The sequence below is a fragment of the Schistocerca piceifrons genome, chromosome 8, assembly GCF_021461385.2.
Source record: "Schistocerca piceifrons isolate TAMUIC-IGC-003096 chromosome 8, iqSchPice1.1, whole genome shotgun sequence".
Taxonomy (NCBI): Eukaryota; Metazoa; Arthropoda; class Insecta; order Orthoptera; family Acrididae; genus Schistocerca; species Schistocerca piceifrons.
Window position 1 is genome coordinate 2,115,122 of NC_060145.1, and position 15,089 is coordinate 2,130,210.

Consider the following 15,089-nt stretch of genomic DNA (forward strand, 5'->3'; position numbering starts at 1 on the left):
GCGTTGGAGCCTGTCGTCTTCACTTAACTTCGGAGCTTGCCGACGGCCACACTCCAACGATATAATGCGCGACCACACGTGACAAGTAATGTTCCAAACTTCTTCGCCGCCCACTGTATTGGATTGCTGCCTCGCTCTCTCTGTTCCCCCGATCTCTTCCCTGTCAGAGAGACTGGTCGATGATTGCGAAACGACTGACCCGAGTTACGCCACCCGCTGCTACACCAGATCTACTTTGGCAATAGGTGGAAGCGGCATGGACTGCTGTACCCCAGCAACACATCCAGAGCCTCTTTGATTCAATACCGAGGAATGTAGCAGCTGTTAAAGCCAGCAACGGCGTCAACATTCAATACTGTTTTCATAATGTTTCTCACTTCCCATGGGACGTGACGTTTGTACGACGTGTTCGGCTGTGACGTGTCCAGTGCTGGCTGGCCAGCAGTGCGCCGGTTGCAGGTACTCGAACGCGTCCGCCGACTGGCCGGACGTGCAGCTGTTCCTGGCGTCGTACGGCGACAACACGGACGGCGGGCTGTTCGGCAAGCGCGCGGCCGGCCTGCGCGACGACGTGTACGCGGCGGTGTTCGAGCCCGTCCTGTACCGCGACAGCTACTCCGTGCTGCCGCTGGTGCTGCGGCCGCGCTCCAGGGGCGCCGTCACGCTGCGCTCCAGGGACCCGCTCCAGCTGCCGCGCGTCGTGCCCAACTACTTCCAGGACCCGCACGACCTCCGCGTCCTCGTGAGTGCCGCCACAGCCAGCCGCCTCTCCTGCCTACTTGGCGGTCACACGCCAGTACACACGAGAACGTCAATTTTCTTCTTCTTCGCCCTCTACCTATCCATTCCTGAATCTAGTCCCGTTCCAGAGATTTCCACGTCGAGCTTTGCTAGCCGGTCTGGATCCAGTTTTTTCCCGCACGTTCGCTGGACGGCGTCTCTCCATCTCGTGAGAGGACGTCCGGTACTCCTCCTTGTCTGCCTCGGACGCCGCTGCGTCAGTGTTTTGACTAATTTGAAGCTGCTCCTGGGCGCGTGTCCTGCCAAATGCCACTTCAGTCTCTCTATCCGCTTGAGAATGTCGTGGACCCCCGTCATTCTCCTTATATCTTCGTTCTTGAACCTGTCTCTCAGATTCACTCCAAGCATTGCTCTCTCCACTGCCCTTTGACAGACCCGGAGTCGATTTCCGCTGCTTGTTGGGTCATTGTTTCGAGCCCTTATGGTATTACTGGCAGGATGCGTGTGTCATAAACCTCGCTCTCTAAATGTATTGCTTTTTCGACGTATGTACGAGAGGCGCTCAAAAAGTAATGCATTTTTCCGAGCCTAAGTTGAATTTATTCAGGATTCCAACGCACCGTATTATCCCCCACTCTTTTGGCTACAAAACCCTGTTTTTGAACATAGTCTCCGTTCAGTGCGACGGCCTTACACCAGGTACTGACAGGGCCTGTACTCGTGCACGGTACCACTCCACTGGTCGACGTCGCACCCAGCGTCTTGCTGCACCAGTGATCTCCCCGTCATCGACGTACTGTTTCTCGCGGAGAGCGTCCCTTCATTGGGCCGAACAGATGGAAGTCGGAAGATGCGAAAGTCGAGCTGTACGTTGGATGAGGAAGAGCAGTCCAGTGAGGTATTGTGGGCTGCTCTCGGGTGCGCAGACTCGTGTCAGGCCTTGCGTTGTCATGGAGAGGGAGAAGTCTGTTTGCATCTTTGTGGCGCTGAACACGCTGAAGCACACTGAAGGATCACAGCTGTGCGCGGCAGGTCGGACAGGCCTGGGCGACGTCGCTGCGACGACGACAGACGCCTGCCTCCTGCAACGACTTGCCGTGCTTCGCCCGCTGTCGCGTATCCGCAAACATTCTGCGAGCGCCTGCACACATCTGTGATGCTCTCATTTTCCGCCAAAAGAGGCTCAGAGACAGCGCTCTGCTTCTGGCGCACCTCTGTCACAGACGCTACTCTGAAGGCCAGCTATAGCGCCGCTACCTTTCTAGAACTTTATGAGACTGTAACAGCTGAAGCGGAAATATTCCACAATGTCCCACAACAAATTCCAAATTTTTCAGACGAAACTCATGGAGAAAAGAAGTATTGTATTGCTTATTGAAAGTCTCTCATGTTTATTCGCCACGATCGCGATTGCGGTCTACTATGCCATTCTCAAGTGACGTGTGTCGTTTCTCTAAGAGGACACTGTGTTCAAGTCATTTATGTTTACATACTACATTTGTACGTGGTGGCTAAAATGAAACTGGCCCGCATAAGACTGACGCGGAATGAGCCCATCTTAATGAACAGAATTGTCCGTCACAGTAAATGCTCAAAATGGTGAATTCGATGCACCACTCTGTTAGCCCACATGTTTCTGGGTGGTTGAATCAGGACTTTTGGATCCTCGGCTTTTTCTCTTGAAATGAGACGTGGTTCAGCCTGTCGAGGTATGTGAACTCACAGAACGTGCGCTATTACGCATCAGAAAATCTCCATCAGTACTTTGAAGAGCTGTTGCACAGTATCAATACTGGTGCTTGGTGCACAAAGTCTCACGGCTGCATCGTTACACGGTTCTTATCCAAATCGCTAATGCTAACCGGAATGCCTAGGAACAGTTTAATCCTTTTTGTGACCAACTCATAGGATATGAATAACTGTATGCAGAATGAGATTTTCACTCTGCAGCGGAGTGTGCGTTGATATGAAACTTCCTGGCAGATTAAAACTGTGTGCAACACCGAGACTCGAACTCGGGACTTTTGCCTTTCGCGGGCAGTGCTCTACCAACTGAGCTACCGAAGCACGACTCACGCCCGGTACTCACGGCTTTACTTCTACCAGTACCTCGTCTCCTACCTTCCAAACTTTACAGAAGCTCTCCTGCGAACCCTGCAAATCTAGCACTCCTGAAAGAAAGGATACTGCGGAAACATGGCTTAGCCACAGCCTGGGGGATGTTTCCAGAATGAGATTTTCACTCTGCAGCGGAGTGTGCGCTGATATGAAACTTCCTGGCAGATTAAAACTGTGTGCCCGACCGAGACTCGAACTCGGGACCTTTGCCTTTCGCGGGCAGTGCTCTACCAACTGAGCTACCGAAGCACGACTCACGCCCGGTACTCACAGCTTTACTTCTGCCAGTACCTCGTCTCCTACCTTCCAAACTTTACAGAAGCTCTCCTGCGAACCCTGCAAAACTAGCACTCCTGAAAGAAAGGATACTGCGGAAACATGGCTTAGCCACAGCCTGGGGGATGTTTCCAGAATGAGATTTTCACTCTGCAGCGGAGCTTCTGTAAAGTTTGGAAGGTAGGAGACGAGGTACTGGCAGAAGTAAAGCTGTGAGTACCGGGCGTGAGTCGTGCTTCGGTAGCTCAGTTGGTAGAGCACTTGCCCGCGAAAGGCAAAGGTCCCGAGTTCGAGTCTCGGTCGGGCACACAGTTTTAATCTGCCAGGAAGTTTCAACTGTATGCACATTTTCAGCTAAACGGAGCAACAGCACACACTGCCTCGACACACTTGTCACGAGAGGAAGAGGTGTTTCGGTGATGAGAGGATGGACGGTCAGTTGCGGCAGAGCAGTCCCCCCGCCATCAAGATCGCCTGACCTACCTGCCTGTGATTGTTACCTGTGGGGGAAACTGAAGCGTCAGGCGTACTCAAATAACCCTCACACACATGAAGAGCTGCACTGAACGCGCTATTACTGCTCTCCATCAGGGAGAGTTGCTACGCGTGTCTCACAGTTTGCGCTGCTCTATACGGTGGCCGTTTCCAGTACCTTCTGTGATGTCCACTGACAAGGATCAATCCCGCGCCGGTCTTACTGTAAATACAGGATGTTTATTAAATTAGTTACACAAAGCAACCTTTAATTGTGGAAAAGGTAAATAACTTTACAGAAAGGTTTGATACAGAACTGAATGCACTATATCTTCAACTTTTATTTCCAGTGTCCAGTGCGGCAACCTTTTATAACTCGACAAATTTCCCCTCTGGAATCAATTTCCTGCCAAATCCTGTGAGTCATTTTTTGGTGTGAGACAACTGCTTGTGTTATCCATTGTCGTATCTCCTCGACGTTTCCCGGAAGCGGAGGAACAAACACGCCGTCTTTAATGAAATCCCATACATCGGAGTCCAATGAGGTTAAACCACGTGATCGTGATGAGACGTGCCAAATCGTCAGATTCCTGCGGAGGTACGCGACAGTTTCACGATGACAATATAGTGGCGCGTCATGTTGCTGGAAAATAAATCCTGTGCCCATATTCTGTTGTCACTGACACATTAGAAAATGTTCAAGCACGTCCAGGGGCGATATGGCAGTTACAGTTGACTCGGCAAAAAAGAAATAATCATAAATCTTACAGACTACAGCGCAAAACACATTTACATGTTCGATTACGTAAGGTGGTTTCTGCTCACACCATGTCCTAACATTATGCAGATTCACATCACGTATTGAAAGTGGCTTCGTCACTGAACAATATTTTACTAAGAAAATCACCTGTAACCTGCATTTTGTTAAACATTTCTGCACAGAACTCAGCTCGTTTTTCTTTGACACTTTCTCTTAAAGCTTGCAACAGCTCCTATTTGAAGGGTTTGAATAACAGGGGCGTACGCAATCCTAAGTGTAAGCTGGCTCGCCTCGTTGATTTATCCGGAGCATGAATGTAAGACTGGCAGACTTGTTCAACTGATGAGTCAGAGACTGCTCGTCGACCCTGATTCGGAGTCCTGGGGATGCCCATACAGTTTTGGTGAAATGGTGGTACCAGTTAATGGCAGTTTGTCTCCGTGATATTTAGTCATGAACTGTCTCTGGACTGTAGTAACGTATTTGGATTCATGATACCATAGACAACGCTGTGCCGTTGTAAGACTAACAGTGTTAGGCGGGAATAAAACTTGAAGATATACTACACCCACCGCTGTATTAAACATTCCTCTAAGCTGTTAACCCTTTTCACAATTAAAGGTTACTTTGTATAACGAATTTATGAACTCCTTGTATTTTCTGAGCCTGTTTTATTTTACGATCCTGTATAATGCGACAGAAGACTGTCATTTGTATAAAAGAACGTAGCACATCATGTAATAATTAATATCGAATCCATGCCACCTGTGTACATAATTTTTACTTTGCGTCCACCAGGTGTGACATTTGGTAACAAAATTTCTCGATTCGACCACTGTGTTCTACACCTGCTGTAACATTTAACAGGAGCAAGAATCTAAATCCTTCAACACTATCGCAACGCATTTCTTTCATCCAAGTTTATGAAAGCATAAATAGTAAAGCATATGCAACTACCAAGCCTTTGGCTACATATTAAAATCAAGTAAAAAATGCACTTCGAACTAAAGACTATGGAATCGATTCCCGTTTGGGAAGGGGACAATTTTTCTTCTTTAAATTTCTTTAAAGTCAGTACCGCCATTTGACTGTTGTTTATTTGCAGTGTTACATTTAGACTTACACGATCACGATTTCGGCTTCAAAGTGCCATTATCAAGTGTTTTAAGTCTTATACAGTGCCTAAGATGGCATACCCTCGTATTTAATATACACTATTAGACACATTGTCGAAGGGTCGATATGTCTGGTAAAACCTACTGCTTTGTTCTATCAGTGAGTATACATCTTGACTAAATTATTAAATTTTTCTTCTCTTTCAGTCTGGCGCTTTTGATTCAGAGTGTAAGGACTGTAATCAGTGCTGCCAAATTAAATGCCTGCTGGAACAAAGCGCTGATTACTGCTTGATGCTGGTCGCTGCAACCAAACGACACCCAATCTCGCGCTCCGTTACTCCGTACGGGCTAGAGAGCAAGAGAATGAAAAAACAGGGAGAAGCAGAAACTCGAAACAGCCGTCTATGTTTTTCACTATATGCTGTCTTAAGAAAGAGACAAATGACTATTTAAATACGATAGTTTATGTACAGATTGGTAATGTCTAGATAAATTTCCCTTACAAAACCTCAGTAACAACTAAAAACAGAAAGGATGTCCAAATTCTGAAGCCAATATCCAGTTTTCTTTAATATCTTGGTTGCAAAATATTACCTAGAGCAGATATACAAAAAATGGCTGCATTTAAACGTATGACCTACCGAAAGCCTGAAAACCCCCTTCTGCAGTGCGGACCACTCAGAGACGAGCAGGCAGAGAGTCGGCGAGGTGCTGGAAGGCGCTGGCAGCCGTGTGCAGCCGCGGAGACTCCACAGCCGCGCCGCGTTCCTCGGTTGAGGATCCGTGGCGCGAACAGCCCGATCGAGGTTGTCCTACAGACCCTCGATTGGGTTTTAATCCGGCGAGTTTGGTGGCCATTTTTGAGATCGTGTCCGTAAAGGCTTCACGGGTTAGGTTTGCTAGTTTAGCCTGAACTGCAAGTTGCAGGGATGACTTTATCTAGTTTTCTTTATCAACAGAGTGAGATCTGCTCTGGCTTAAGGCACAAAACTGTGAAACGAGATGGATAATTTCAAGTAATTTTATGTTGTGGCTGAAAGTATTTGTTACAGTGTCTGATCCACAGTATCTGGACACTTATTTGTGCTCATTAATATGAGGGCTGGAGCTCTGTTGAGGAGTCCTTCAATAAGATGTCTCATTGTCTATGGAGAAACGGTAGCCCATTCTTCCTCAAGTGCTGGAACCCGAGAAGGCAGTGATGCTGGAGTTTGGGGTTTGAAGCGAAGTCGACGCTGTAGCTCACTCCACAGGCGTTCCATTGGCTCCAGTTCGGGACTCTGGACAGGCCAGTCAATTGCGAGAACCTAATTGTCCAAAAACCATTGCCCCACAGATGTTGCTTTATGACAGCGTGGATTGTCATGTCGAACCAATCAAACATCGTCTCCGAACTGTTCCTCTACTGTACGCAGTACAAGGATTATAGCTCATAAGTCTGTCTGTCTATTAGAATTGTACAATATCAATGTATCTGAGAAAAAAAAAACGAAGAAAAGACATCACTGTTTGCACTATACACCCACGTGTCCGATTTCTACAGGGTACAGAGTGATTCACTTGTTGCTAGTCATCCACTATGCAGTGATGTTGATCTTTACACCACCTCGACATTGTGACATTGTACTCCATTACTCAGGACTCCCTATGCACATTCACTGTGCTAGGTGGACTGCGGGTAGCACTTTGGAGCTCACGGGTGATTCCTTACGCTGATTTCACGCCAATTTTTTACAGCTACCCTTCGCAATGCTCGACGGTTCCTGTCCATCAGTACAGGCGGTCTGCCTCTTTCTGACGTAACTGTGGCTGCTCGTTTCCGTGTCCACTTCACTATTGCACCACCAAGTCAACCTGGGCAGCTTCACGATGGTTGAAACGTCCATGACGGATTTGTCGCTCCGGTGACATCGAGTTGTCAGTCAGTGAGCTCTGCTGACCTCCCCACTCTGCTGACTCTGCTCGACCGCTGGCAATACAATCCTCCGCGCCTCCTACAGACTGGCGGCTCTCTGAACATTTAGTGGCCAATTCTGCCTTACGTTCGGATGTCCGTATACTTTTCATCACACACTGTATGTTACATCAGAACCAATTTCGATTAGATTTAAATCGAATGATTGCATCGATCTTAGTTTGGCATGAAGAGTTCAGAATCTGACGGAGTTATTTCACAAGAGTCAAGACCTAGTTAATTATCACTGTTAATTGGACTAGTTGTTAGTTACACGTTCCATAGATCATTTGATTGATTCTTTTATCCAAATGATATCGAGCGAGTGAGTTTACACTAACTCCGTCTTCAGGCCGCGAGTGGCCTACCGGGACCATCCGACCACCGTGTCATCCTCGGATGAGGATGCGGATAGGAGGGGCGTGGGGTCAGCACACCGCTCTCCCGGTCGTTATGATGGTATTCTTGACCGAAGACGCTACTACTCGGTCGAGTAGCTCCTCAATTGGCATCACTAGGCTGAGTGCGACCCGAAAAATGGCAAGAGCTCATGGCGGATGGATGGTCACCCATCCAGGTGCCGGCCACGCCCGACAGCGCTTAACTTCGGTGATCTCACGGGAACCGGTGTATCCACTGCGGCAAGGCCGAGTCAGTTTATAGGATATTTTAATATGGTTACTGTTAACATTAATGAACTTTTGGTCCTCCTCATACAACTATGTTTAAAAATATATTTTTTTTACTAGTTAGAAGGTTTTAAATGGAAATTCGTCAGTCGAATAGAATGAGCTGTCCAGGGCTGTCACACATTTTACGGTTTTGTACAAATGATAATTTTTGTTGCTGCATATTGATATCCTTTCTGAGCCACTGACGACTTTAATAGTGGGTAATAACGGTTATTTCTCCCACTTGTGTGGAAAGTTCCTCTGTTATTCTCAGACTAGGGTGGATTATTTATGACTAATTTAATTAGCGAATATATGTATTGTGACAGTGCAGTTAAAATGCCCAGCTATTTGAAGGCGTAGGTACATGACGTCCATCGGTTAACACCATGAATCACTCTTACTGCTCGGTTTTGTGCAATCAGTATTCTCTAAGAAGTCAATTAGCGTAGGAAATAATTCCGCAAGACACTAATGAATGAAAATAAGCAAAAAATGTCAGGAGGTTAAACCTTTCGTTTCCAAGATTAGCAATATAAACAGCAAAAGTTGTTGAACTTAATTGCTTGAGAAACTCAGTAATACACTCCTTCTGGTTCAAGTTTTTATCAGTATGTACACCCAAAAATGTAGCGCATTCTATCCTATTCACTGACTCCTGCTCTTGTGGTACATCAATTGTTGATTTGACTTTTTTGTACGGAACTGAATATAAAATGGTTTTTTCTTCAAATTTAGGCAGAGGCGATTTCTGAGAAGTACTTTGTAGTTACTTTATCTCTTATGGATTTTGTTGTAAAATTAATATCGCCTGCTAAAAGTATCAATCCTGCTTCTCGAATGTTAAGTGGAAGCTCATTCTCTTGTGTGAGGAACAGTAGTGGACCCAATATTGAACCCTGTGGGACTCCTTCGCCGATTTCTCCCCAATCACTAAAATTTTCTACTCCTCCAACGTTATCTGAATTATTCAGCACATGTTTTCGTATTCTGTTCGTTAAATATGATGCATAGCAACTGTGTGTAAAATCATCAAATACATAAGACTCGAGTTTTTCTGGACGCGGATGTTTACATTCGAGAGTGTGATAATAATGCTGTTTTCACTTGTCGCCGACAGGTGGAAGGAATGAAGTTCGCGATGGCGCTGAGCAAGACGAAGGTGATGCGCCGGCTGGGCGCCAGGGTGAACCGGCGGCCGCTGCCCGGCTGCGAGCACGCGGGCGCCTTCGGCTCGGACGAGTACTGGGCGTGCGCGGCGCGCCACTACACGCAGACCATCTACCACCCGGTCGGCACCTGCAAGATGGGCCCCGCCTCCGACCCCGAGGCCGTCGTCGACCACCGCCTGCGCGTCTACGGCGTGCAGCGGCTGCGCGTCGTCGACGCCTCCATCATGCCCTACATCGTCAGCGGCAACACCAACGCGCCCACCGTCATGATCGCCGAGAAGGCCGCCGACATGATCAAGGAGGACTGGGGAGAGCTCCACGACCGAGAGTGGTCCGACGAAGAGGAGCGCATCTGGGACGTCGATGACAGCGTACAGCGACAGAAGCGGTTCTCCAAGGAGTTTCAATCAAAGGATGCAGAAGAGATCAACTGGAGCCAACAAGTAGATTCCCAGTGGCCCGCCAAACAATTCCCGAGTCCGCAATCTGAAGAAATGGACGGGACCCGTCAACTAGACCTTACCTCTTCTTCTAAGGAACATCAACCCCCGATCACTGAAGAGGGCTGGTCGCATCGTGATGAAAATATGAAGTCCCAGGTTACTCGTGACAGGAACTGGAGCGACCTGTATGAGAACGAGGGTCTTTACGGCGACTTCAAAGGGCGCGATGATACAGAACTCCAGGGTAGCTATTCTGAAAAGCAGCAGCATAGTGCAATTGAACCACCAGGCACTGATGAGGAAGATGAGGGCTACAAACTGGAACATCAATGGATCTCCAGCGCCTTCCAACCTCTTAAATTCGAACAGAACAGTAATAACCACGAAACGGATAATGAATTGACATCCGATGTTCTACAGCCAGCAGAAATTCATCAGGAAGCTCAAGGACAGGGTCCGAAAGAAAGAATATGGCCCTCTTATATCATGGGGCCAAAGGTCATCGAAAGCAAGGAGCAGAGCTTACAAAAGAAGTGGTCTTTGGATGCAGCAGTGCTTCCAGAATTAATGAGAGACACGAAGCCTGAAAATATTGAACATTTCGTTGCTTCAGACCAGACCAACGTAAAATCTATAGTTAGAAGTTCAAATGCCTTCTCTGGACAAAATGAGAAGATTGGAACCACATGGCTCTCTGAAGGAACACGTAAGCCAGAGATTGAGAGCAACGATTTCTACGACGCCAGTCGACAGAAGTCGCCTAGCGATAAACGTAAGCAAGTAGGCGACGTGTCTAAAAGGAAATGGACTTCTGAACATCAGAAGGCTTTGGTCTCCAAACAAAAGAAGGAGGGAGAGAAAAGGAAAAACATGTGGCTGACAGAAGAAACTCAGAGCGCCATTATGGGACAAAAGGACTGGAATCGACAGACAGCAACCAAACTATTTTCGGAGGGATCTGGACAACTAGTTCCCGAAGGTCTTTCGTGGACAGACAGTTTCGTAAAGCCGTACTCTGGTAATCTTAAGTACTTCGTCTCTGAACGAAATGGTAAGACCACTACGATGTGGTTATCAGAAAAAATTCAACCAGCTATCGTTGAAGAAATGGGATAGAGAGATAAAATGTCATTAGCCAATTGAAACGCTTCGTCATACGATGATGTTTGGAACAGCAACGACTGAAATACATTGCTTACTGCGGCAGCACGTGCCTCACTCACTATATCGATTACTTTGTTATGAGATTTTTCCGTCAAAGAAATGTTAAAGAACATTAGGCTTTGGTGATTAAAGACAATGAATAGACCGCACCGAAGTGTAGTTATAATGAAATGACCAAAAGGAACGAGTGGAGAGATGGTACTGAAGATGCACTCGCTCACTGAGGATTCAAACAGCTTTTTTCTTCGTGGTGTGTTCCTTAGAATGAAGTGGCTAAACAGAAGTGATATCAGACTCCAGTCCAATCGATACTTATTGAGTAAACCATTCAGTAAGCATCCTGAGAGACCGTTAGTGTGGATCACGTAATGGTATAAGCCACATTTAAGGAACTTCGCTAGCAGAGAAGTCGACGAATTTTACTAATCAAAACTCAAAGTTCATGGAACTGAAAGAAAAAGCAGAATAACACTGGAGCCTGGGAAGCAGTACACCTCAGCTATAGAGGCAGGACAGCTCTGGATAAGGAGCCGTGTGATTAACTCCAACCTCTGTTTTCTTTTGATAACACGGGTAGGTGTTTATGGACATACGTACGCTTCGTGGAACTGCAAACCATCAGTTGAAGGTCAATGATGAACTCTGTTACTCTGTCGCGAGAACACAGCGAACGACGTCAATGCAGCGAGAAGTAGTATAGTGCAAATAAGTTATTTAAGAAAAGTGCAAAGACGGATAAATGATGTAATTTATACAGAGACAGCGTGTCGCCATATACTACGGTCCGTGAAACTGTGCTTTGATAAACACATTGTGTAGCAAAAGTTTACACGTATCGTTCCACAAAATCAAACGTGTTCCAAAAATCTCACCGGTGCTCTGGAATGTATTCCTTCCAGCCTTCTGGGAACAGACTTTGTGCTTACACGTCACAAGTGAGGTGTGTGCGCCTCCACCCCCGGCGAGCAGCGAGCTGCCCGCGCCGTCTACCCCGGGACGCCTCGAGAACTGACGCTTGCGGCGCGGCAAGTTGGGCCTTTCCCTCGCTCCCGGAGACGTACTGCCTGGACCCGTGAACCAGTCGCGCACAATGTGTCAAACTGTCGCGTGTGATCACCGGTTTGCTGTACTCGAGTGTTCTCGAGATAGAGACGGTAACTTTGAATATTCATTTACCGCTTCAGCTTGGAGATCTTCCTTGCTCTGCGGAATATGACAAGTGCCCGCAGAGGACATCATTTTCACAGAACGATGTAACGCTAAAGCCTCTCCTAAGAGAAGTAGAATATTGGTGCGTTTTCATGCAACAGAATAAACGTTAGTAACAATTCAGAGCTATATAAGACAGTACGCGAGAAGTTTTCTACGAACGCCGTTGTCAGTAATATACAAACTGTTCTATTTATAATTTCCTATTTGTTCCAGCATCTGAAAGTAATTGTACAAAACACATCTTACTCAAAATTTTCTGTCTCTTTTGTGATCACCTTAGCTGTTAGCTTCTTTTATAAGCAAGGAAAAATCTCCTCTGTTCGATGCCACTGACACCTCATAACTATTAACCCGTAGTACGCTTTGGCAAATTTAAGGCTGAGTGGATACATGCTACACATTTGATCCTGTTACAGTCTGTCACTTCGATAATCTGAATACTGGAACTCTGCGCAACAATCACTCGGGTTTTGTATGTCATGCTTCAGTTTCATACAGATTTAGTTCCTCGGGAACCGTCAATTAAGCACATACCTTAGCGCTTGTTCAGCGACACACGAAGACCACTAATAACCTTTTACGGCTAACGATTTCGTCATTTAACGACTCAAACTTCTAGAACGTGTACTTCCTACTTTCTATGTGAACGCTCCGTGGCAGTTTTCTTCTTAGCAACAACTGTCCTTCATACTTTGTTGGTACTGCAGCTCAGACCTTGACAACAGTACACATCCCTTAGAGTACGAACAGAGTGTTGTGGTAACGCATCTTTATTAGTGTCTCTACAAGATAATTACGTAAGAATGTAAACGTTCGACGCCGATATTTAAAGAGAATGTGTTACATTTCAATACGCAAAAACTCGACATATAAACAGCTAAATGACTTAAGTTACACTTGTATTTAAAAGCAATAGCATTGGTTACTGATTTGTGTAATGATGTAAAAACTTATTTCGTTGATTAAAAAGACATGATGATTTTTTAAATCTGGCTGTGCGAAAAGATTGTTGTCAAATAAAGAATTCGCTTTGTTGTACCTACTTACGACTCAAAATCTGACTTTACTCGTAAATTTTTCACCATCAGCCGTGACGACTTAATGAGGTTAAACACTTCGTCTGAAGCAACAAAATGATCTAAAAATTTCGAATGAGGTAAGAAGTACGGATCAAGCATTTCTGCGTCATTTTTCTGTTTATTCTGTTAAATATAAAAACTACAGGTTTGCTCTACTTTTTCATTTATGTGTATTCGTAGATCTAAAAAAAAAGTACTTTGCATTTACTCCTGTCAACGCCAAGTTCTCATGTTTTGCCACCCTGAAACGGAAGCAGTTGCTGAGAAGTTCGCTTTTCTGTAATCCTCAACACGGTAGCCACATCTCGAGGTGGAGAAGTAGTTTACGTATAAAAGCCAGAACCCGCGGGGAGCTAGAATTTAAACGTCACTGTCATGGCAACATAGAAGATGAGAGGCGAGGTGGGGGTGGGGGGTGGGGCGCCACTATGAACAAATGTTCTGACTTTAACACTCTGCGCAAGTAGTAAAAAAAATGTGTGTACTTGGATTTTTATAATCGCCATCAACAAACGGTAAATTTGAAGTTTTCTCGTACTCGCTTATAACTTTCGATGCATCCCTTTCCCCACAAGGGGGAGGAGATTAGTATTTAACGTCCCGTCGACAACCACGTCATTATAGACGGAGCACAAGCTCTGACCGGGGAAGGACGGGACAGGAAAGCGGCCGTGCCCTTCCAAACGAACCATCATGGCATTTGCCTTAAACTATTTAGGGAAATTATGGAAAACGTAAATGAGGTTGGCCGGACGTGGCTTTGACCCATCGTCCTCCCGAACGAGAGTCCACTGTGCTAACCAATGCGCTACCCCCATCGCAGAGTCCACTACATCAGACTGACAGGTTTGCCTGTCTTCCGGTTGAAGAGATACGTCATGCATTTTGTGTGACTTCAGTGGAAACGCTGGCATAGGTCCAGAGATTATTAGCTACAGGCTGTGACCAAAAAAAAAATTGAGGTCGGGGACAAAGCCAGCTCCACCTCGACACCAACTGCTGGGAAGCCTGCCGCGGCGGATTGCACACGGAGAAGGCTGGTCGACCTTGAGCACTGGCGCAGCAAAATCCGTCTCTCTGTGTGTGTGTGTGTGTGTGTGTGTGGTGCTCTTATGAGACAAGTTTCATAGCAGTATAAGCATTCTTGAGCGTGTGGGCTGAAAAGTAACCGCTTTTATACATTACATCCAGCCACGGAGGCATTCGCACACAGAGAGATGTTCTCTGTTAGAATACGGTCTCGACAATGTCATCCTCCGATAGTGATTGGGATTAATGTCCCGATCGCTTGCACACAATCATACAGAATCGACACATTACTATCCTTTCGTTTTGTGCAAGGATAGACCACAATTTTAAATAAGTACGAGAAATCATTAAAAAACTAGACATTTCATGCCGATTCATGCCGAACCAGTCCAAAAAACCCATTTGCTATCGTCTAATTAGGACATATGCTCACTACTCTATTTCGCTTAGTGAAGAAAACCATACTCGGTGCTCAGTGTACTGCAGAGAGCAATACGAAGGTTGGAAGTTTGATAGTGGCAACTATTTATTTGCAACTCATACAAAACAGATACATGTTTCAAAGTTTCACTGTCCTTCAAAGAAGTAATTAGCATTGTGTATCATCGGTTGTCAGCTAAGTGGAAGTTGTAGGATACTCTTAGCAGCGCCTGGTGTGTTGATTGTTCGAGTGGAGCGGTCCACTGCCTGACGAATGTAACAGCTCTGAAGCTAGTGCCATGAAGTGCTTCCTTCAATTTAGGACTCAAGTGGAGTCACAAGGAGTACAGTTCGGGGAGTGTGATGTGTAGCAGAACACTTTCCAGCCTCATCGAACGAGAAAATGAGTAAGTTGCGCCATATTTGCCCAACCATTGCCCTGCAAAATGATGGGAGGG

At 46.2% G+C, this 15,089-nt stretch overlaps 1 protein-coding gene and 1 non-coding gene across 2 annotated transcripts in view; one reads left to right on the forward strand and one right to left on the reverse strand.

The window, feature by feature from the left end:
* LOC124711471 (glucose dehydrogenase [FAD, quinone]-like) overlaps nucleotides 1–11,903 on the forward strand; it is a 69,279-nt gene extending 57,376 nt beyond the window's left edge. The window contains exons 9-11 of the mRNA XM_047241577.1: nucleotides 460–742; nucleotides 9,233–10,778; nucleotides 11,791–11,903. Coding sequence (XP_047097533.1) covers nucleotides 460–742; nucleotides 9,233–10,778; nucleotides 11,791–11,903 — 1,942 coding nt within the window. The remainder of the gene's footprint in view (nucleotides 1–459; nucleotides 743–9,232; nucleotides 10,779–11,790) is intronic.
* Trnas-cga lies at nucleotides 3,036–3,109 on the reverse strand. The gene has a single exon. It is a non-coding gene; the product is annotated as a tRNA-Ser (tRNA).
* Nucleotides 11,904–15,089: the final 3,186 nt, after the last annotated feature.